The 23,411-nt window shown below is 40.9% G+C and overlaps 1 protein-coding gene across 1 annotated transcript in view; it reads left to right on the top strand.

The window, feature by feature from the left end:
• Positions 1 to 23,411, top strand: part of ULK4 (unc-51 like kinase 4) — a 572,731-nt gene that overhangs the window by 32,871 nt on the left and 516,449 nt on the right. Inside the window, 4 exon segments of the mRNA XM_030328370.2 lie at positions 962 to 1,066; positions 3,998 to 4,058; positions 6,089 to 6,270; positions 7,158 to 7,204. Coding sequence (XP_030184230.1) covers positions 962 to 1,066; positions 3,998 to 4,058; positions 6,089 to 6,270; positions 7,158 to 7,204 — 395 coding nt within the window.

Here is a 23,411-nt window from a genome sequence, read left to right as displayed (position 1 = left end):
AGAGGTGTTTTTATTAAAGCACGGGGATAGGCTCCATGGGCAGGAAGAGCTGCCTCAGTGGAAGTTGTTAAAGCATAAATCCACTTTTTTTTTTTTTTTTTTTTTTTTGGTCTGATGTGAAGTCCTAAGGTGGCATCACACTAGGAATGAGAGTTATGTTTAAGTAGAACACAAAGAAAAATCTCAAATATGGTTACTCATTTTCATTATGTGTTAACTCTACTTTAGCTTTTATTATTATTTGAAACATTTTTTTTTTTAATGTTTATATTTGAGAGAGAGAGAGAGTGTGAGCTTGGGAGGGGCCGAGAGAGACACAGAATCCGAAGCAGGCTCCAGGCTCCAAGCTGTGAGCACAGAGCCTGATGCAGGACTCAAACTCAGGAACCGTGAGGTCATGATCTGAGCTGAAGCCGGACGCTCAACTGACTGAGCCACCCAGGCGCCCCTGTCCGCGTTAGCTTTTGTAAAGATAGAGGTGTTTAATGCTTAGGTAGAGGGTTAGTATTTGATCTTGAAATTCCTTTATGCTGTAGTTTTAGCTTTATTCAAAATACTGAATATTTTGTAAAGCAGAATAAATTGGTGAGTGTCGAGTGGATGAATGATAAAAACCATCCTGGTAATTGAAAAACAAGTTTGCCTCATTGTAGCTGAAACATCAAACTATAGAAGATCTGTTTTCTGGTTCTAACTAACCAGCCTTTGTGGTAAATGTGAACAAATTGGTTACTTTGACCTTTGTTTCTTCCTTCTGTAACAATGAGAATGATGATGCATAGAACTGAGGATTTTGAAGATCAAAGAAGACGGTCTCTGGAAGTGTTTTGAATAGCAACCTGAGGTCCATAGATACAGGTGACCCTTCCAGTGGTGTCTTACTCAGGGTCTTATTAGCCCAGTTCTTAAAAGCTCTGGAGTAAGTCACAGAAACAAAGCCTCATTTTTGTTCTTATTTCAGATTGCAAGTGAACACCTGAGTCAGCAGGACCTGGAATCCCAGATGAGAGAGCTTATCTACACAGACTCTGATCTTGTCATCACCCCAATTATTGACAACCCAAAGGTGGGGAAAGATGCCCTAACAGCTGAGGGCTGAGCTTTATTTAGACTTTATTTAGAGGGCTGAAATCCTGGTGATACCTTCATTCCAGATACTGTTGGCTTTCTTTTCTTTGCTGTTCCTCATGTCTCCTTTTATTTCATGTGTGCCACACGTCTACACTTCTGACGCCCACCCTGTGTGTGACCCTCTCCTCTTCCTGTGTTACTTGACCCTTCACTGAGTGCTGAATTTCTTCCTCTTCTGCATCGGCTCTGCCTCCCCTCAGTCAATGGGCTTCTAGACCTCAGACCTTAGTCCTCATTCCTTTTGTTTCTCTATACATTTTCGAATGAATTTCTCCAACCACTCTAGTCTTGGATGTGTCAGGAAGGCAGATGTGAGTGAGCACTGCTCCCCCTGCTGGGGTGGGTGGGCAGGTCACAAAGAGACTAGCGGGTGCTCAGGACTGCAGGCCAGATGGCGGGGGGGGACACTGGGGGCTTGGGGAGTCATGGTTCACGGTGCACTTCATACCCGGCGTGATTTTTGTTGCTTCACGTCTCTTGGAATATACCTCTGTATCGCCAGGGGATGATGAGTATTCTTAAGAAAAAAAATCAACCTCTCAGTCCCTCTGTATTACCTATTCTGTATTTTAATTTTCTTTTTAAAATGTCTTTTCTGTTTTGATTTATGACCATTTCCCCCCATTTCTTTGGGGAACATTAATGTAGAACAAATGGGTTCTGGGGTGCCTGGGTGGCTCAATTGGTAAGTGGCCAGCTTCAGCTCAGGGCGTGCATGATCTTATGGTTCGTGAGTTCAAGCCCTGTGTCGGGCTCTGTGCTGACAGCTGGGAGTCTGGAACCTGCTTTGGATTCTGTGTTTAACATTTAATACAGATTACCCAGCTATTTTTCATAATGGAGCTAATTCTTTTTACGAGTTCAACTATCTGACAGAGTAACTGTATATCATGCCAGATTTAATGTGAAATGGGTCATTTTCCCAGTGGACCTTCTAAGAACAGTTTGTAATGTGTTTTGACAAGGTTCTGTTTCTTTATTTCTTTTTCTAACCATACTTACTTGTTTTAGGGCAGCCTTAGTCAAAAATTTTTTTTAAACTTCTAATTTTACATATACAGAAAAGGTTCAAAAACAGAGTTCTCGTGTACTTTTTACCCAGCTTTCTTTGATGTTAGCATCTCACGGGACCATAGTATGGTTAGCAAAGCCGGGAACTAACATTGGTACGGTGTTAACTAAATTACCGAATTTATTTGAATTTTACCACTCGTACCACCAATGTCCTTTTTCTCTTCTAGGCTCTCTTGTTCCACTTTGCTGTTAGGCCTTTTTCTGTTACCTTCTGTCCTTGTCTTTCATGGCCTTGTAATTTCTTAGTTTTTCCTTGGCCTTCGTGGCTTTCATATTTGAAGAGTACTTACCAGGTATTTTGTAGGCTGTCCCTCAACCTGGGTTTTTCCAAGTGTTTCTCATGATTAACATGGAGGAGGTTATGCATTTTTGGCAAGAAAACCACCAGCAAAGCTTTTTAAAATGCTCTCTAAAGAGGTTTTGGAGATGTTAGATATAGAAATGACGGTTGAATTTTTAAATTAAAACTTTCGAGGTGAAAGTACCCCGGCTGTTCCAAACTCATGGATCTAACTACCCATTTTTCCAGTTTCTTAAAAAAAATTGTGTGCTTTCCTATTCATGCTGATTACATCTTCCTGGAATAGTGTGTTCTCGAATTCAACCATGAAATTCTTATTCTTTAAAACCTGAGCCCTCCTTCTGGTTCTTCCATAAGCCTTGTCAGCCTGAGTGCTTGCTGCATTCTCTAATGTGTTAGAAAAATTCCTGTGAAATGTTCTGTCTATAGTTACGTCCTGCCTGTTTTGCATTGTTGAATTTTTTTTTTTTTTGGCATTTAACATGTTTATCTTCCCAGAGTATCCACTCTCTGACTGTACGATCATGTCTTTTATATATTTGTATCCCCCTTAGCACTTAGCATAGTGCCTCACCCTTACAGGGACCCAGTAAATATTTGTTGAATGACTAAATTTCTTTCTTTCTTTCTTTTTTTTTTTAAGTTTATTTATTTTGAGAGAGACCAAGACAGCATGAGCAGGGAGGGGCAGAGAGAGAGGGGGGAGAGAGAGACCTCCAAGCAGGCTCCACACTGTCAGCGCAGAGCTCCACGTGGGGCTTGAACTCAGGAAACCGTGAGATCATGACCTGAGCCAAAACCGAAGAGTCGGATGCTTAGCCGACTGAGCCACCCACCCAGGTGCCCCTGAATGACTAAATTTCTACCTAGAGGTTGATGAGCTTAAGAGTAAGCCAAGATAAAGTGCTTCTTTTTCCACAAAACTTTGTTTATTTAAAGTAAACTCTGCCCTCGTTGTGGGGCTGGAACTCCTGATCTCAAGATCAAAAGTCTCATGGTCTACTGACTGAGCCAGGTGCCTCAAAATGATCTTGTTTTTATAAACAAGTGCTTATGGTGTTTTGTGTGTTGGTGTTTGCATATTTTAAAAAAAAAATTTTTTTTTTTAACGTTTATTTCTTTTTGGGACAGAGAGAGACAGAGCATGAACGGGGGAGGGGCAGAGAGAGAGGGAGACACAGAATCGGAAGCAGGCTCTAGGCTCTGAGCCATCAGCCCGGAGCCCGATGCGGGGCTCGAACTCATGGACCGCGAGATCGTGACCTGAGCTGAAGTCGGACGCTCAACCGACTGAGCCACCCAGGCGCCCCAGTGTTTCCATATTTTAATTAGAAAGGGCACTGTTGAATTCTTTTTCTTTTTGGTGACAGGTTTTGTAGTGTTCTTTTCTGTCTTCCTTGATTTATAACCTGACAATTGGAGTTATGTCAGGAGACCGATATGTCTCAAAAGCCATCTTTAAAAGGTTTTTTTTCTTTTTTCCAACCACAGATAATGAAACAACCACCAATTAAATTTGATCCAAAGATACTGCATCTACCAGCATATTCAGGTAGGATTACAAAGCGCTTGTCAAACACATAGACTCTTGGCAGACAGATATAAATAAGACCTGTAACAGCAAATGGAGTTTTAAGTTTCTTTAGAGACAGAGACAGAGCATGTGAACAGGGGAGGGGCAGAGAGAGAGACAGGAGAGAGAGAGAATCCCAAGCAGGCTCCGTGCCATCATCGAGAAGCCCAATGTGGGGCTTGAATGCACAAACCGTGAGATCATGACCTGAGCTGAAACCCAAGAGTCAGAGCCACTCAGCGCGCCCCCCCCCCCGCCTCGCCTGCTTTTTTAAACCAAATGGGGCGCCTGGGTGGCGCAGTCGGTTAAGGGTCCGACTTCAGCCAGGTCACGATCTCGCGGTCCGTGAGTTCGAGCCCCGCGTCGGGCTCTGGGCTGATGGCTCAGAGCCTGGAGGCTGTTTCCGATTCTGTGTCTCCCTCTCTCTCTGCCCCTCCCCCGTTCATGCTCTGTCTCTCTCTGTCCCAAAAATAAATAAACGTTGAAAAAAAAAATTAAAAAAAACAAAAAACAAATGGAAGATTTTATTTATTTACGAATAGCTACATTCCTGTTTTCTTGCCAACTGGCTATATTCTTGGGGTAGTGCTGTGTGCATTGCAAACAACCTGTAATCCATTTGTGCCATCCTTTGACCATGCCAAGCTGAGTCTGGCTGCCCTGTACCCCTGTGGAAGTGAACGTTCCCGTAAAGCTGTGCGGGCCCTTCTCTTGCCCTTCCCTCTTGTAGAGCCCATTGGATTTCCAACATTTATGGTGTTCTTGTGGGTACAGAGGGTTGGAGACCACAACGAAGAATTGAGACTCTACTCTAGGGAGTTGACAATTGGGTCAGATGGTTTCCTTTTGTGGAGAGGGTGTGGGAATGAAGATACTCAAAGAAGATGGGTTCGGTTTCCTTTCACCTAATGGGAAGTCTTATGTGGGGTGAGCATCAGAAATTTGTTTACACCTTAAACTTTGATGTATTTTGTATGATAAAATCTATTTTAAGCTGGTAAACTAGATCTAGAAAAACATTCTTCATCACCGCTGGAGTATAATCCAGGATTTCATATCAAATCAAAGTAAATTCAAAATAAAACATTTGAATTTAAATATACAGTGCCAAATAGAGCCAACCTTAGAGGAGTATTATTTCAAAATAATATTCCTTCCCTTTTCCTCTTTACTCTGAGTTATTTTAGGAAATTATTATTACTGCTTATTTTATTCAAAGATGGAAATTAGCCAAAACTGTGGTCATTTTGGATGGCATCTTCTTGCCCATTTTTGTTTTCTGTTTGTATATGGTTTGGGCTTGGATCTCCCAGAGGATTTCAACTACTATATTAACCTGTTACGTTTAACAGTCATTTCATTGGAACTTTTTAACAACTGCACAATTCTTAGCTTTTCCAACATTTTACGGCTAGATCACTTTATTTATACGAAGGCTATCACTTGCTTTTTTGTAATACAACTTTCTTGAGTATTTTGTTAAAATATCGGTTGCACGATGATTCTCCTTTAGGCATCTTTTAAAGGTGGTTTTCCATTCACTTAGAGAAAAAGGGTCCACGGGTAGAAAAGGAGAGGAATCTAGAAGAATAAATAAAAGTAGTGTCCTCTTTGGAGGACTTTATGGTTTTTTTTTTTTTAATTTTTTTTTGTTTTTAACGTTTATTTATTTTTGAGACAGAGACAGAGCATGAACGGGGGAGGGTCAGAGAGAGAGGGAGACACAGAAGCTGAAACAGGCTCCAGGCTCTGAGCGGTCAGCACAGAGCCTGACGCGGGGCTTGAACTCACGGTCCGCGAGATCATGACCTGAGCTGAAGTCGGACGCTTAACCGACTGAGCCACCCAGGCGCCCCGGACTTTATGGTTTTGACATTGTAAATTTATGATTGCCTTTGTCCTCAGCTGCTGAAATTCTGCTTTCCGTTTTTTATTTCTCTTGTAGTGTTTTCAGCAATTTTTTTTTTTTTTACCTGATACCGTCTTTTAATTTGTTCTTTCCTCTCCAGTGGATAAATTAGCATTTCTAAAAGACCAAGACTGGAACGACTTTTTGCAGCAGGTGTGCTCACAGATCGACTCCACTGAGAAGAGCACGGGGGCCTCGCGAGCCAAGCTGAACCTCCTTTGCTATTTGTGTGTCGTGACTGGACACCGGGAGGTGGCCACGCGCCTCCTCCATTCACCTCTGGTGGGTAGTTCAGTTGTGAAGTCTCCTTTCGTGGTCCTGGCAGCCTGCCTTTGGCGTGTAGCTTTCGTGTTTCTATTAAGATTAAAACATCAGTGCTAAAATACTCATTTGTATTAGGTGCAGTGAAAAGAAAAGAAAAAGATTTATCAAGATTACAGGTTTGCCAGAATTTTGTCCAGTCGTTAGATCCGAAAGAAGTTGAGTAGACGGTGATCTTGAACTTTTTCTTTTGTTATACTCTGGCTTGCGTTTTATTTTAACTTGTAATAATTGTAAGATATTTTTCATATCTGAAATCTTAAGACATTAGACCTGATCATCAGCTGCCAGAATGAGCTGCCCATGCGGAACAAGGCCTGCTTTCCTGGGTTGACCTGGCAAACTCCCGAGATTTCTGATATCACTCTGATAGGAGACCCAGAGTCTCGAAGGCTTTTCTTTCTTTTTCCCCTGCAAATATCTTCTTGGACTGTCTTGGCCATCGGTAAAACCACAGGAGTTTGGTAGAGCTTTTGAAGTCTTCCTCAGAAAGGGGTTACAGTGGTCTGGGGCATTGGGGCATTGGGGAACTGGCTTGAAAAAATTTAAATTTGTTTGCTTCCAAGATAGTATTGAGGTTACTTGTTTGGTGCTTGGTGTGTGTTTGGGAGCAACGCGGGCGTGGGGGCACGTTTATGGAATGTAACTGGGTAGGAGAAACAAAGTAATGTTCTTAGTGTTTATTTTTATCTTGTGTGTTCAGTGCTTTTGCATCTTCCTGAGTAATTGATTATCTCCTAATGCAGGATTCACATTTCAATTGTATACAGGTCTGATTTAACTTAGCAGTCACTTTCTGTGTTATTTCATGAAGGAAATGTACATCTTGTTTTATTCTTTTATTCTAGTTCCATTTACTAATCCAGCATTTGCGAATAGCTCCAAACTGGGATATGTAAGTAACATTTAAATTTAAGTAAATTATTCTTCGTTATTGTAAGTCATTACAACATACATGTTTATCAAAAGCACATGGTCCTAAGTACTTATGTACTGAAGTAATCATTACTGTGAATCCTTGGCAATTTCTATAGGCATCCCAACTGTAAATTTAAAAAGATTTCGGAATAGGCCTTACACTCCAATCCTAGGATTCTATAAACTATACCTGGAAACTTTGTTACTGTTACTCTTTGGCGTATTCTTGATCAGATACTTTACTTTTGATCCCTGTTTTAGTTCTTGCTGTGGAGTTTTCCCTTGCCACTGCATCTTTCTCTGGCGTAATGCCTGACTCCCTTATGATGTTATTTATTTATTTTTTTTAAATTTTTTTTTTTTTTTTTTAACGTTTATTTATTTTGGGGACAGAGAGAGACAGAGCATGAACGGGGGAGGGGCAGAGAGAGAGGGAGACACAGAATCGGAAACAGGCTCCAGGCTCCGAGCCATCAGCCCAGAGCCCGACGCGGGGCTCGAACTCACGGACCGCGAGATCGTGACCTGGCTGAAGTCGGACGCTTAACCGACTGCGCCACCCAGGCGCCCCATTATGATGTTATTTAAAATCTAATGGTATTTTGCTCTGTAAACCCCTGATAGAAGTGTATGATATACTTGTTCAGTATGCAGACAGCATACCATTAGGTAAAGTGTTGGAAGGCTCTGGTTTCCAGTTGCCAGGGAGACCTGGCCAGATGATTACTTTTTTTCTGAGTCTCTACTTCGCGAAGAGTTTTGTGTGGGGTGATGAAATCGCATGGGTTTCCGATTCACAGACCTGGGTGTGGATCACAGATCTGCCCCCTGGGCAACTGCCGTAAGTGCTGAGCCTCAGTTTCCTCTACTGTAAAATGGGGATAGCATATCTACCTCATAGATTCTTGTTAACTGAATTTTGAGGGGTGCCTGGGTGGCTGAGTGGGTTAAGCATCTTGATTTCAGCTCAGGTCGTGGTGTCATGGATCATGGGATCACGCCCCACGTCGGGCTACACACTGACATCGTGGAGCCTGCTTGGGATTCTGTCTCTGTCTCTGTCTCTCTCAAAGAAGCTTAAAAAAACGGAATGAGAAAAATATATGAAATGCCTTGCATAGTACCTGATTCTTCCTGGGTAGGTAGTAAATGTTGGGGTGTGGAGGCTGCAGTGGTTGTATTTGATATTATCAAGCCTGTTTATCTTACTGTTAGAGAAGCACATGAAGACATGAAGGTGAAAGGTTTTGTGCAACGTGGTAATGATGGTAAGAGCAATTATCCTTTGATGGCAAAATTTGTGGGAAACGAGGTATTCACAAAATCCTTTTTTGGATAATTTTTGTTATGCATCTTCTAGGGTCACTTTCCCAAGGTAAAACCTGGCATTGCAACTAGGATTTTTAGGCTTTTTTGAGTGTGTAAAACTTTGAGAAGGTTTGCGGCGTGCTCACCGAAAAGCCAACAAAACCGAGCACTTGAGCTACAACTTACATTCTTGACTGGGGTGCCCCCTGCTGACTTGTTGTGTTGTTGGGGGGAAACAAAACCTTTTTTAATCTTTTCTAAGTACTGTTGTTTCCCCCTATTTTTTAGCTTGAAGCTTAATTGTAAAACAGCTTGTGTTTGAGGAAAATGATAAAAACTAAGGTGGACACATCCTCTGCTTGGAACCTTCATTTATTGTCTTTGTCCATTCAGACGCCAGTTCCTTCAGTGAGGCCTTCTCTGACCCAGGTCGTATTACCTTCTCTGACCCAGGTCGTATCACCTTAATAGCATGTAGGGTCCTTAGCTGGGGGAATGACCATCACTGTTGAAACGGGTATGTTTATTCCTTGGCTTTTTTTAGCATATAGGAAAACAAAACAGAATAACACAGAATTTGGTTTCTCTTCCCCTTTTGACATAATATTTTTTAATGTCATTAAATATTTAAGATTTTTTTTTTCAGGGTATGCCTTTTCTTGTCTGCTATGAGTGCCTAATCATTTAATTTACCCTGTTCCCTATTTTTGGATGATACTGTAACACTGCAAATAATATGCTGGTGAACATTTTTGTGCTTAACTGTTGGTGCATGTTTGTTTTCTCTTTTTCCCTTTATGGCAGATTCTTAGAAGGAATGAGTAGAAGGCAATAAATAGTTTTGTGACTTCTGATAAATTGCTAAAACATTCTTAACAAACACCGTATCGACATGCATTTCCCACTTGGTGTGTATAAAAATGCTCTCGTTAGACTTTTCAAAAGCGGAGGGGTGCCTGAGTGGCTCCGTTTAAGTGTCCGACTCTTGGTTTTGGCTCAGGTTATGTTCTTGTGGTCCATGAGTTCAGACTGCGCGTCGGGCTCTGCACAGACAGTGTGGAGCCTGCTTGGGATTTTCTCTCTCTTCCCTCACTCTCCCCCTCTGCATACTCTGTCTTACTCAAAATAAATAAACTTAAATAAAAAAAATTTACTTTCAACAGTGGATAATTATGAAATTTTGTATCCTTTGCCAATAAACTTTATCAAGGTATATGATACACACATAATAATACATAATATTGTAATTAAGAAACTAGATTAACTGTGGGAACGTGCATAATATACGTAATGTGAAATTTACCACTTTAGTGTATCTTTAGTGTGCAATTCAGTGGTATTAAGTACATTTACAGCGTTGTGCGACTATCACCACTATTCCCAGAACTTTTTCATCATCCCAAACGGAAGCCATTACTCATCGAACAGTAACTCCCCTTTCCCCTCCTAGTTCTGGTAACCTCTCTAATACTCTTTATGAATTTGCCTGTTCTGTGTGTAATATAAGTGGGATCTTCTATTGTCTCTTTGTACCTGGCTTAATTCCCTTAGCTTAACGTTTTCGGAGTTCAGCCATGTTTAGCACGTATCAGAATGCCATTCCTTTTTAATGTTGATTAACATCCAATATATGTTTATGCCACATTTTGTTTGTTTGCATCTGTTGATGGACATTTGGGTTGCTTCTACCTTGTACTATTGCAAATAATGCTGCTGTGAACATTGGGGTACAAATAATCTGTTAGAGTCCCTGCTTTCAGTTATTTTGGGTATATACCTAGGAATGGAATTATTGGATTATTTGGTAATTCTGTCTTTTCATTTATTGAGTAAATATCCTGTTTTCCACAGCAGCTGTACTAATTTACATTCCCTCCAGCGGTGCACAAGGGTTCAGTTTTCTCCACGTCCTCTTCATCATTTTTTTTTTTTTAATAGTAGCTATCCTAATGAGTGTGAAGCTGTCATTATAGTTTTGATTTGCATTTTGTTAATGACTAGTAATGTTGGGCATCTTTTCACGTACTTATTGGCCATTTGTTTGTCTTCTTTGGAGAAAAGTCTGTTCATGTCCTTTGCCTATTTTCTTTTTCTTTTTTCTTTCTTTTTTTTTTTTAAGCTTATTCTGAGAGAAAGAGCACATCTGTGAGCGGGGGGAGGGGCAGAGAGAGAAAGAGAGGAGAGAGGAGCATAGCACGGAGCCCAGTGCAGGCTCGAACTCACAAGCCATGAGATCACAACCTGAACCAAAATGCAGAGACGGATGCTTAACTGACTGAGCCACCCTGGTGCCCCTCCTTTGCCTATTTTCTAATTGGGTTGTTGTGTGTTGTTGATTAATAAGAGTTCTTTATATATTCTGGATATTAACCCCTTATCAGATTATATGGCTTGCAAATTTTTTTCTCCCGTTCTGTGGTTGCCTTTTTTACTCTTGGTAGTGTCCTTTGATGCATAAAAGTTAAATTTTGATGAAATCCAGATTTCTCATTTTTTCTTTTGTTGCCTGCGCTCTTAATGTCATATGCAAGAAATCATTGCCAGATTCAGGGTCTTAAAGCTTTTTATTTCTTCTCAGAGTTTTATAGTTTTAGCTTTTATATTTAGGTTTTTGATCCATTTTGAGTTAGTTTTTGTATATAGTGTTGGGTAAGGGTCTAACTTAATTCTTTTGCACGTGTATATCCAGTTTTCCTAGCACCATTTGTTGAAAGGGCTACTTTTCCCCCATTGAATGGTATGGCATCCTTGTCGGTAATACTTTGACAAAATATGTGAGGGTTTATTTCAGGGCTGTCTGTTCCATCCCATGAGTCTATATATCAGTCTTTATGCCAGGACCACCGTGTCTTGATTACCACAGTTTTGTAGTAAATTGTGCAGTCAGGAAGCGTGAGACCTCTAACTTTGTTCTTCTTTTTCAAGATTATTTTGCCTGCTTGGGGTCCTTTGGGACCCTTTTGAATTTTAGGAAGGACTTTTCTAATTTTTGGCCTAAGTTTGGCACTTGAATAAAGTAAATTGTCATCATCAATTTTTTAAATACCGTTTCTTCATTTGTGAATTCTTGGCCCTACTTTACCTTTTGGTTGATTGGATTTCATTTGTTTTCATTAGTCTTTTTTTTTTTTTTTTTTTTAAGATGTCTCAGAGGCTCTGCTTCTGTAGTTGTTGCCTCCTCAGAACTTTCTGTCCACTGTTAGGGCTCAGGAAGGGGGGGCTGAATGCGACCTTCTTGTGCCCCCAGGCCTTGCTCACCCCTATGTCGGGCTTCAGAGTTTTCTCGCTGTCTCCCGTCAGCACACCCCCTAAGACTCGGATGCCAACCTTCTTCCTCTGCTTCCATGGGAGTAGTTTGATTTTTGTTTTTCAGTGCCTGCATTTTTCTTTGGATCCCGGGCCTGCAAAACTTTACTGGAATGTGCCTACATATTGCATTTTACTAATTTGCTTTGACAATTTTTTAAGTGCTTCAGCCTTTCTTTAGCTTCCCCATTTCTTTATGATTTCTTCGTCTGTGTTTCGTCCTTTATCTGCTCCTGAAACTCCTATAGGATGGGTGTGGGATTTCCTGTCTTTTGACTCTTCATTTTGTTTTGCTTTTCTTGCTCCCTTTTGTTGAGATAGTTCACATACTGTAAAATTCACCTTTTCTGTTTGTTTTTATTAAGAGTTTATTTTCTAGAGCAGTTTTAGGCTCGCAGCAACATTTAAAAGAAGGTACAGAGATCTATACTTCCTGCCTCCACACATGCGTAGCCTTCCCCATTATCAACACCCCCTACTAGAGTGGTACATTTGCTACAACTACATTGTTAAACCTGCACTGGCATGTTACAATCACCCAAAATTCATAGTTTATACTTCCCTCTTGGTTTTATACCTTCCATGGATTTGGACAAATGCATAATGACCTGTATTGTCATTATGGGATCATACAGAGTGTTTTCATTGCCCTAAAAATCTGTGTTCCACCTATTCATCCCTCTGACCGTCGCTCAACTTTTTACTTTGTCCATAGTCTTGTCTTTTCTCCAGAATCCCTACTTGGAATCCTACGATGTTGGTACCCTACACTATGTGGACTTCAGATGGGCTTTTTTAAGATTTCTCCATCTCTTTTCATGGCTTGACAGCTCCTTTCTTTTTAGTGCCAAATAGCACATCGTCTGCATGTACCACAGTGTGTTTATTCACATACTGAAGGACATCCTGGCTGCTTCCAGGTTTAGCATAATATGTGAACAAAGCTGCTGTTAACACCGTGTGGATATATGCTTTCAACCCCTGTGGCTAAGTACCAAAGTACCAAGGAGCAGGACTCCTGGACTGTGTGTTAGGCGTAGGTTTAGTTTTGTGAGAAACTCCCAAATTGTCTTCCTCTTCCAAAGGGGCTCTACCATTTCGTATTCCCACTGAGGACAAATGAGAGTTCCTGTTGCTCCATAGCTTTGCTAATGTTTGGTCTTTGCCAGTGTTTTGGATTTTGGCCATTCTTCTTGGTGTGTAGTGGCATATTGTTTTAATTGGCATTTCCCTGATGACCTATGATGTGGAGCATTTTCTCATAGGTTTATTTGCCATCTGTTTATCTTCTTTGTTGAGGTGTTGTTAAGATCTTTGGCTTGTTTCTTCATTGGGTTGTTTTCTTGTTGTTGAATTTTTAATGTTTATTTTTGAGAGAGACAGAGTGTGAGTGTGGGAGGAGCAGAGACAGGGAGACACAGAATCCAAAGCAGGAGCTGTCAGCACAGAGCCCGGCATGGGGCTCAGACTTGGGAACAGCAAGATCATGACCTAGGCCGAGGTCGGACGCTCCGCTGACGGAGCCACCCGGGCGCCCCTCTTATTGTTGAGTTTTAAAAGGTCTTTGCGCATTTTGAAAGACAGTCTTTTATCAAGTATGTCTTTTGCAAATAATTTCTTCCAGTCCTGGCTTATCTTCTCATTCTCTTGATGTTATCTTTTGCAGAATAGAAATTTTTATTAAACATTTTTTTAACGTTTATTTTTGAGAGAGAGAGACACACAGTATGAGTGGGGGAGGGGCAGAGAGAGAGAGAGAGAGAGAGAGAGAGAGAGGGAGACACAGAATCTGAAGCAGGCTCCAGGCTCTGAGCTGTCAGCACAGAGCTGGATGCAGGGCTCGACCCCACAAACTGTGACATCATGACTTGAGCTGAAGTTGGACGCTTAACTGACTGAGCCACCCAGGTGCCCCTAGAAATTTTTATTTTAAATAAAGTACAGCTTATTATTTCTTTCATGGACTGTGCTTTTGATGGTTGTATCTAAAAGGTCATTGCCATACCTAAAGTTATGTAGGTTTTTTCCTGTTAGCTTATAGTGGTTTAAAATTTTTTTCTATTAAAAAAGTTTTTTTTAATGTTTATTCTTGAGAGAGAGAGAGAGAGAGAGGGCGAGCGCGCGCGCGAGCGTGGGAGGGGCAGAGACGGAGGGAGATGCAGAATCCAAAGCAGGCTCCAGGCCCTGAGCGGTCAGCACAGAGCCCGACGTAGGGCTCGAACTCACAGACTGCAAGATCATGACCTGAGCTGAAGTCGAATGTCCAACCGACTGAGCCACCCAGACGCCCCACGTGTAGTAGTTTTATACTTTGGCATTTTACACTTAAGTTGATCTGTTTTGAATTTTTGTGACGTGAATAAGATCTGTGTCTAGATTCCTTTTTTTTTTTTTCATGCTGTGCAATTATGCTACCACCATTTGTTGAAAAGAACATCGTTGCTCCATTGTACTGCCTTTGCTCCTTTGTCATAGATCCTTTGATTCTATTCATGTGAGTCTATTTCTTCTGTATTCTCTTTCATTGACCTTTTTGTTTATTCTTTTGTTAATACTACACTGTCTTGATTAACTGTAGCTTTATAGTGAATCTGGAAGTCGGGGGTTATCAGTCCTCCAACTTTGTTCTCCTAAAGTGTTGTGTGAGCTATTTTGGATCTTATGCCTCTCTGTATAAACCTTAGCATCAGTTTGTCAGTATCCACAAGATTTGCTGGGATTCTTTTTTATTTTTTATTGACATGAACATTTTATTACGAGTTGCACTTCCTTGAGTACATTCTCTTTTTGCTTTTGTTTTTTTTTTGTTTCAGGAAGATAATTTAGTGATTCATCACTTAAATATAACACCCAGTTCTCATCCCAACAAGTGCCCTCCTTAATGCCCATCACCCATTTGGCCCATCTCCAACCCACCACCCTTCCAACAATCCTCAGTTCTCTGTATTTAAGAGTCTCTTACAGTTTGCCTCCCTCTCTCTTTTTATCTTTTTCCTTCTCTTCCCCTATGTTCATCTGTTTTGTTGTTAAATTTCACATATGAGCGAAAACCTAAGGTATTTACCATTCTCTGACTTATTTTGCTCAGCATAATATACTCTGGTTCCATCCAAGATATTGTGAATGGCAAGATTTCATTGTTTTTGATTGCCGAGTAATATTCTGTTGTATGTATATACCATATCTTCTTTATCAATTCATCACTTGATGGACACTTGGGCTCTTTCCATACTTTGGCCGTTGTTGATAGTGCTGCTGTAAACACTGAAGTGAATGTGCCCCTCTGAATCAGCATTAAAATTTTTTTTTAATGTTTTATTTATTTTTGAGACAGATATAGGGCATGAGTGGGGGAGAGGTAGAAGGAGAGGGGGACACGGAATCTGAAGCAGGCTCCAGGCTCTGAGCTGTCAGCCCAGAGCCCGACACGGGGCTTGATCCCATGAACTGTGAGATCATGACCTGAGCCGAAGTTGGATGCTTAACCAGCTGAGCCACCCACGTGCACCCGAATCAGCATTTTTGTATCCTCTGGATAAACACCTAGTAGTGCAATTGCTGGGTCACAGGGTAGCTGTATTTTTAATTTTTTGAGGAAGCTCCATACTGTTTTCCAGAGTTACTGCACCAGTTTGCATTCCCACAAGCAGTGCTAAAGCGTTCCCCTTTGCATCCTCACCAACATCTGTTGTTGTCTGAGTTGTTAACTTGAGCCATTCTGATAGGTGTGAGGCGGTGTCTCATTGTGGTTTTGATGTGTATTTCCTTGATGCTGAGTGATGTTGAGTATCTTTTCATGTGTCTGTTAGCCATCTGGATGTCTTTGGAAAAGCGTTTGTGTCTTTTGCCCATTTCTATACTGGGTTATTTGTTTTTCTGGTGTTGAGTTCGGTAAGTTCTTTATAGATTTTGTATACTAACCCTTTGTCTGATATGTCATTTGCAAATATTTTCTTCCATTCTGTTGCCTTTTAGTTTTGTTGATTGTTTCCTTTGGTGTGCAGAAGCTTTTTACCTTGAGAAAAAATTCATTTTTGCTTTTGTTTCCGTTGCCTCAGGAGACATGTCAAGTAAGCCATGTCAAGAAGTTGCTGTGGCCAGGGTCAGGGAGGTGGTTGCCTGCTTTCTCCCCTAGGATTCTGATGGTTTCCTGTCTTACATTTAGGTCTTTCATCCATTTTGAATTTATTTTTGTGTATGGTGTAAGAAAGGGGTCCAGATTCATTCTTCGGCATGTCGTTGTCCATTCTCCCAGCACCATTTGCGAAAGACACTGTCTTTATTCCATTGGATACTCTTTCCTGCTTTGTCGAAGATTAGTTGGCCATACATTTGTGGGTCCATCTGGGCTCTCTGTTGTGTTCATAGATCTATGTGTGTCTGTTTTTGTGCCAGTACCATACTGTCTTGATAATTACAGCTTTGTAATACAGCTTGAAATCCAGAATTGTGATGCCTCCAGCTTTGATTTTCTTTTTCAACATTACTTTAGCTATTCGGGGTCTTTTCTGGTTCCATACAAATTTTAGAATTGTTCTAGTTGTGTGAAGAATGCTGGTGTTATTTCAATAGGGATTACATTGAATGTATAGATTGCTTTGGGTAGTATCGACATTTTCACAGTATTTCTTCTGACAGTTCGTGAGCACAGGATGTTTTTCCATTTCTTCGTGTCCTCTTCAATTTGTTTCATAAGCTTTCTATAGTTTTCAGCTTACAGATGTTTTACATCTTTGGTTAGATTTATTCCTAGGTATCTGATGGTTTCGGTGCATTTGTAAATGGGAATGATTCTTTGATTTCTCTTTCTGCTGCTTCATTAATGGTGTATAGAAATGTAACCGATTTCTGTGTTCATTTTATGTCCTGTGACTTTGCTGAATTCACATATCAGTACTAGTAGTTTTTTGATGGAGTCTTTTGGGTTTTCCATGAGGAATATCATGGCATCTGCAGAGAGTGAAACTTTGACTTCTTCCTTGCCAATTTAGATGCCTTTTATTTCATTTTATTGTCTGATTGCTGAGGCTAAGGCTGCCAATACTGTGTAGAATAACAGTGGTAAGAGTGGACATCCCTGTCGTGTTCCTAACCTCAGGGGGGAAAGCTCTTAGTTTTTCCCCAGTGAGAATATTAGTTGTGGGTCTTTTGTATATGGCCTTTATGATCTTGAGGTATGTTTCTTCTATTCCTACTTTCTTGAGGGTTTTTTTATCAAAGGATGCTGTATTTTGTCATACACCTTTTCTGTAGCTATTGAGAGGATCACGTGGTTCTTATCCTTTCTTTCATTAATGTGTATCACATTGATTTGTGGACAATGAACCAGCCCTACAGCCCAGGAATAAATTCCACTTGATCATGGTGAATAAATCCCACTTGGTCGTTCTTTTAGTGTATTGTTGGATCCTTTTGGCTAGTAGCTTTTTTTTTTTTTTTTTTTTTAAATTTTTTTTTTTTCAATGTTTATTTATTTTTGGGACAGAGAGAGACAGAGCATGAACGGGGGAGGGGCAGAGAGAGAGGGAGACACAGAATCGGAAACAGGCTCCAGGCTCTGAGCCATCAGCCCAGAGCCCGACGCGGGGCTCGAACTCACGGACCGCGAGATCGTGACCTGGCTGAAGTCGGACGCTTAACCGACTGCGCCACCCAGGCGCCCCTTGGCTAGTAGCTTTTTGCGAGGAGTTTTGCATCTACGTTCATCAGGGATATAGGCCTGTAGTTCTTTTTATTGGCGTCTGTCTGGTTTTGGCATCAAGGTAATGCTGGCCTCATAGAATGAGTTTGGAGGTTTTCCTTCCTTAACTTGGTAGGACTTTGGAAGTATATCGAATCTTGAGATCATGTTGGGAAGAACTCACATCGGGATAATATTGAGTCTTTTGATCCGTGAACATGTAATACCTTTCTATTCTTAGTTCTTGGATTTCATTAATCATAGTTTTGTACTTAATCATATAGATCTTGTACATATATTGTTAGATTCACAAGGATTTCATTTTTGCGTGTTGATGTAAATGGTATTGTGTTTTGTATTTCAAATACATATTTTTTAACGTTTTTTATTTTTGAGAGACACAGAGATGGAGTGCGAGCTGGGGAGGGACAGAGGGAGAGGGAGACACAGAATCTGAAGCAGGCTGTAGGCTCTGAGCTGTCAGCACAGAGCCCGATGCGGGGCTTGAACCCACGAACCGTGAGATCATGACCTGAGCTGAAGTCGGCCACTTAACCAACTGAGCCACCCAGGCACCCTGTTTTTTATTTCCAACTCCACTTGTTAATATATAGGGAAGTGATTGACTTCTAGATGTTAACCTTGTATCCTGCACCTTGTCATAATCCGTAGTTCCTATAGTTTTTTTTTTTTTTTTTTTTTTTTTTTTTTTTTTTGGCTTGGGAGTAGGATGGGGGGGTCATCAGTTCTTTAAGATTTTCTATAATCACATCTTATGTGAACAAAGAACTATATTTCTTCCTTCTTAATCTGCCTACCTTTTATTTCTTGTCCTACTACATTAGTTAGAGCGTTTAGTATGACATTGAGGAATGGTGGTGAGAGTCAACAGCCTTGATTTTAGTGGGAAAATCTTGAGTTTCCCAGATTTAAGTAGGATGTTGACTCTAGGTTTTTTGTAGATAGTCTTTACCAAGTTGAAAAAATTCCCCCTCTATTTCTAGTTTACTGAAAGCTTTTTAACATAAACGGGTGTTAGATTTTTGTCAAATGCTTTTTCTTCATCTCTTAGATTCTGTGTTTTTTTAGTTTGTAGATGTGATGACAATTGTTTTTTGAAAACCGGATGTTAAATGGTTTTTAGCATATTCACAAAGTTGTGTGACCACACCACTATCTAATTTCAGAATATTTTCATCACCCAGTGAAACCCCATGTCCATTGCTCCTTTTCCCTTGGTCCCTGCAAACCACTAATCTACTTTCTGTCTGTAGCTTTATTCATTTCGAATGTTTTGTATAAGTGAGATACACCAAATGTGATGTGTGTGTGTGTGTGTGTGTGTGTCTGTCCTCTTTCACTTAGCATCTGGTTTATCAGTACTTCATTTCTTTTAGTGTTAGAGAGAGAGAGGCAGAGGCAGTGAGAGGGAGACACAGAATCCAAAGCAGGCTCCAGGCTCTGAGCTGTCAGCACAGAGTCAGATGCGGGGCTTGAACCATGAACCATGAAATCACGACCTGAGGCAAAGTTGAACGCTTAACTGACTGAGCCACTCAGGTGCCCCTGTACTTCAGTTTTTTTTTTGTTTTTTGTTTTTTGTTTTTTAAACATTTATTCATTTATGAGAGAGAGAGAGAGAGCACACACTCTGGAGCCAGGGAGGGGCAGAGGGAGAGGGAGACAGAATCCAAAGCCAGTTCTGGGCTGTGTGCTGACAGCTCAGAGCCCAGATGTGGGGCTCCAAAGTCGGACGCTTGACTGACTGAGCCGCCTAAGCGCCCGCTGCATCAGTCTTTCTATGACTGGATAGTATTCCATTGTACAGGTACTATGACATCTTGATTATCCATTCTTGATGAACACTTAGGTTGTTTCCAAATTTGGCTGTTGAGAATGATGCTGTTGTGAACGTTTTCACACAAGGTTTTACGTGGACATATTTTTTTCACGTCTCTTGGATGTATACCTAGTAGGGGAATTGTTGGGTCCTGGGGTAATTCTTCAAGCTTTTGAAGAACTTCCAGACTCTTTCAGTGTTCTTCCTTGGTTTTATCTTTGAGTTTTCAAGTTTGATGTTTATCCCTGCTCATCTTATTCTGGAGAATCTCTATTGTATTTCAACACTCATTACATGTTGGTTTCCACTTTCATGTTCTGGTTGACCCTTTTCTCTAACTGCTTGTATTTGGCCTATTTGTGTACTTTTGAATTTGAGGATAAATTGTAGGATTATAAAAATTCTGTTTTGGAACAGAATTTAGGGTTAAGTATGATAACAAATATTCAGGGTTAAACATTAGGATTATACAAGTTACATTCTTATCTCCTCGGCCTGTAGGTCGGGTCTTATTTTTCATCACGGTCTTGCTTTTTAATGTTGCTCGTTCCTCAGATCCTTAGTGGTCTTCGGGACTGAGTTTGTTGTACGAGTAAACGGTTAAACTGATCGGGATAGAAGTTGGCGATACCAGTTTTCTCTGTGCTTCTCTAAGTCTGTTTCTCCAGCAACTTTTTTTTTTTTTTTTTCAGATTTTTATTTAAATTCTAGCTAGTTAACATAGAGTGTAATACTGGTCTCAGGAGTAGAATTGGGCATTTCCTCATTTACGTATAACACTCCATGCCCATCATCAGTGCCCTCCTTGATACCCACCCTTGATTTAGCACCCCCCTCCCAACCCATCTCTCCCCATCAGCCCTCAGTTTGTTCTCTGTAGTCAAGAGTCTCTTCTGGTTTGCTTCCCTCTTTCTTTCTTTCCTTACTGTATGTTCATCTGTTTTTTAAACTCCACGTATGAGTGAAATCATACGGTATTTGTCTTTGACCGACTTATTTCGCTTAGCATGATACACTCTCGCTTCATCCGCATTGTTGCACATGGCAACATTTCATTCTTTTTGATGGCTGTGTAATCTTGCATTGTGCATATATACCACTTCTTTTTTTTTTTTTAATTTTTTTTTTTTAATTTTTTTTTTCAACGTTTATTTATTTTTGGGACAGAGAGAGACAGAGCATGAACGGGGGAGGGGCAGAGAGAGAGGGAGACACAGAATCGGAAACAGGCTCCAGGCTCTGAGCCATCAGCCCAGAGCCTGACGCGGGGCTCGAACTCCCGGACCGCGAGATCGTGACCTGGCTGAAGTCGGACGCTTAACCGACTGCGCCACCCAGGCGCCCCTATACCACTTCTTCTTTACCCGATCATCAGTTGTTAGACATTTGGGCTCTTTCCCTAGTTTGCATATTGTTGGTAACGCTGCTATAGACGTTAGGGTGCGTGTGCCCCTTCGGATCTGTATTCTTGTATCCTTTGGGTAAATATCTAGTGGTGGAATTGGCAGCAGCTTCTTTAAAGGGAGAGCTGACGCGTGAGTGGTGATGCCTGTTGACTGATGGACTTGTATGTTGGGAGCCCAGCTGGCTGGAGAGCAGGCAGGCAAGCCGTGGGCCTCTTGAGGAGTTGCGAGGATGGGTTTTTCTTGGGGACGGAGCTGGCTTTCCTGCATTAAGCCCCTTTTCTGCTCTATCTGGTGTAGAGGACAGCGGTCTCTGGTCCCCATATCTACATCTGTTTCCCACCTCAGGGTAGATTGCTTACCATAGGAATAATTTTCCATTTTTATCCTGGAGACCAGGGCTGCAGGGTTTATTCTGTGTTACCAAGGAGGGGAGATGGGAAGGCAGCAGGACCTGGTTGGCTCACTCGTTCATTGTGTAGGTCTGCAATCTGGTGACTGTCCAGTGGCTCGTCCTTGCCTTCTCTTTCAGTTGACTCAACCTCTGGGGCTTCCTTGGGAATATCTGTCTTTATCTGTGGTTCTTAGGGAGTTCTTCTATTCATCTTCTGTCAATATGATTTCATCTGTGCTGGTCACCCGGGATTTCCTTGTGCGTTTTGGTCCACTTTCAGTCCTTCTTTCTGTTTACAGAAGATTTAATTATACATTTTAAAAAAAATTGTTTATTTTTGAGAGAGAGAGAGGGAGGGAGAGGGAGGCACGGAGGAGAGGGAGACACAGAACATGAAGCAGGTTCCAGGCTCTGAGCTGTCAGCACAGAGCCTGATGCAGGGCCTGAACTCACGGACCGTGACATCATGACCTGAGCTGAAGTTGGATGCCCAAGTGACTAAGCCACCCAGGCACTGCTGGTTATCATTTAATTATAAATTTGGTTTTCATTTATCAGACCCTTGAGAGAACAGAAAGGTGCGTGTCAGTGTCCAGTCTGCTACATAAAGCAGCAAAATGTCTTAGTTTCACTTTTATTTCTGTCGATCATGATTATGAATGATCGGTGTTTTCAATTTTCATTTGACACATCAGACATACAGAAGTGCTTCTGAGTTTACGAGTATTTAGGTTTTTTTGCTTTATATTTCTTGTTGCATTTTTATAACGTAGTATGTTCTGTATAATTTCTGCCTTTGGGGATTCTGTGGATTTATCTTTGTGGTCTAATATAAAATCATTCTTAAAAATGTTATTAATGTAGTGGTAATAATAGCTAACCCACACAGCACATATTACATGTCAGAAGACATGGTAATTTCTTGGCAAGGATTGTCTCCTTTGATTCTCTGAGCACCTTGATTAGGTACATACTGTAGTCAGTCCATCAAAGTAACCAGGGACATGAAGGATGAGTCAGTAACCCAAGGAACTGTCCTTCCTTCTTCCTCATGGTGGGGTCAAGGCTAGGCCCAGCACATTTCATTTCAGGGTGATAAACACCACCCTATACTGCTTCTCATTGAATAAGTGTGGTCACTGTTGGTAGATTGTAGTAAGTTTGGTATATACATTTGTTACTTTGACCTTCATAGTTTTATTATGGATGCTTGTATGTATGTATGTGTTCATGTGGCCTTCTTGCTGTGCTTGGAAGAGAAGCAGGTTGAATTTCCCCACTATTCTTGGGTTAACTTTTAATTCTTTGTTATATGGTGTATAACGATGCCCTGTGTAGGTTGTACTGCTTTTTCTTACAAGGGATCTTTTTCTCAATGATGTTAGCCCTAATTTTTTTTTTTTTTGAGATTTATATTGGAAACCCTGTTCCACTTTTGTTTACCATGTACAGTCCTATATTTATCCACTCCTTTTCCACTAACATCTTTAGTTACCTTGTTTTAGGTGTCACTGTCCTATTCATTCAGCAAACGTTTATTGGGGCCTACTTGATGCGAGGTGTACTGTCTTGGGGCTTGCGGGGTTGGGCAAGACAAAGTCTTGCATTTGTGGACCTTCTGGGCTGGTAGGGGACACAGATAAGAAAAAGTAAACCCAAGAAGGAACTGGAGCATTTTGGATCTGCTCTAATGTGGTAACAACTAGCTGTATGTGGTTATTAAAGTTTACATTTAAAAGTAATTTAAAATTTTTTTTACTTGTATCAGCCATATTTTAAGTGCTCACTAGTCACATGTATGTGATGGATACTGTATTGAACAGTGTAGATAGGGAACGTGCCTGTCACCGCAGAAAGGTTATTGGTCAGTGCAGATGCTGTCCTGAGTATGGGGACACTTGTGAGGTACAGGGTATTGGGACTCCAGGGGTGCCTGAAATGGTGATATTTAAACAAGGGGCTGATTATGTGAAGAAGCCAGTTTTTTGAGGGCATCATATGTAGATATAGTTGTATGTAAGTATTTGGTATAGACTAAGGAATGTTTTGTTACTTTAAATAGTTGATAGTTTAAAACTATAAGGGTTTTAAGATGGTCTGTTTTTTTCTTTTTCTGATAGGAGTGGTTTCTGGTGAGATTGGTGAAAACATTTACTTAGCACATTGTAATACATTTTTCTTTTACTTGAATAAATCTTGTAGGCATTATTTAATTTTGTAGAATGAAAAAACAATTTAGTGTTTCGTAAGTAC

This window comes from Lynx canadensis, chromosome C2 (assembly GCF_007474595.2).
Source record: "Lynx canadensis isolate LIC74 chromosome C2, mLynCan4.pri.v2, whole genome shotgun sequence".
Taxonomy (NCBI): Eukaryota; Metazoa; Chordata; class Mammalia; order Carnivora; family Felidae; genus Lynx; species Lynx canadensis.
Note: the sequence above shows the minus strand (reverse complement) of the source record. Positions and strands in the feature narration are given on the sequence as shown.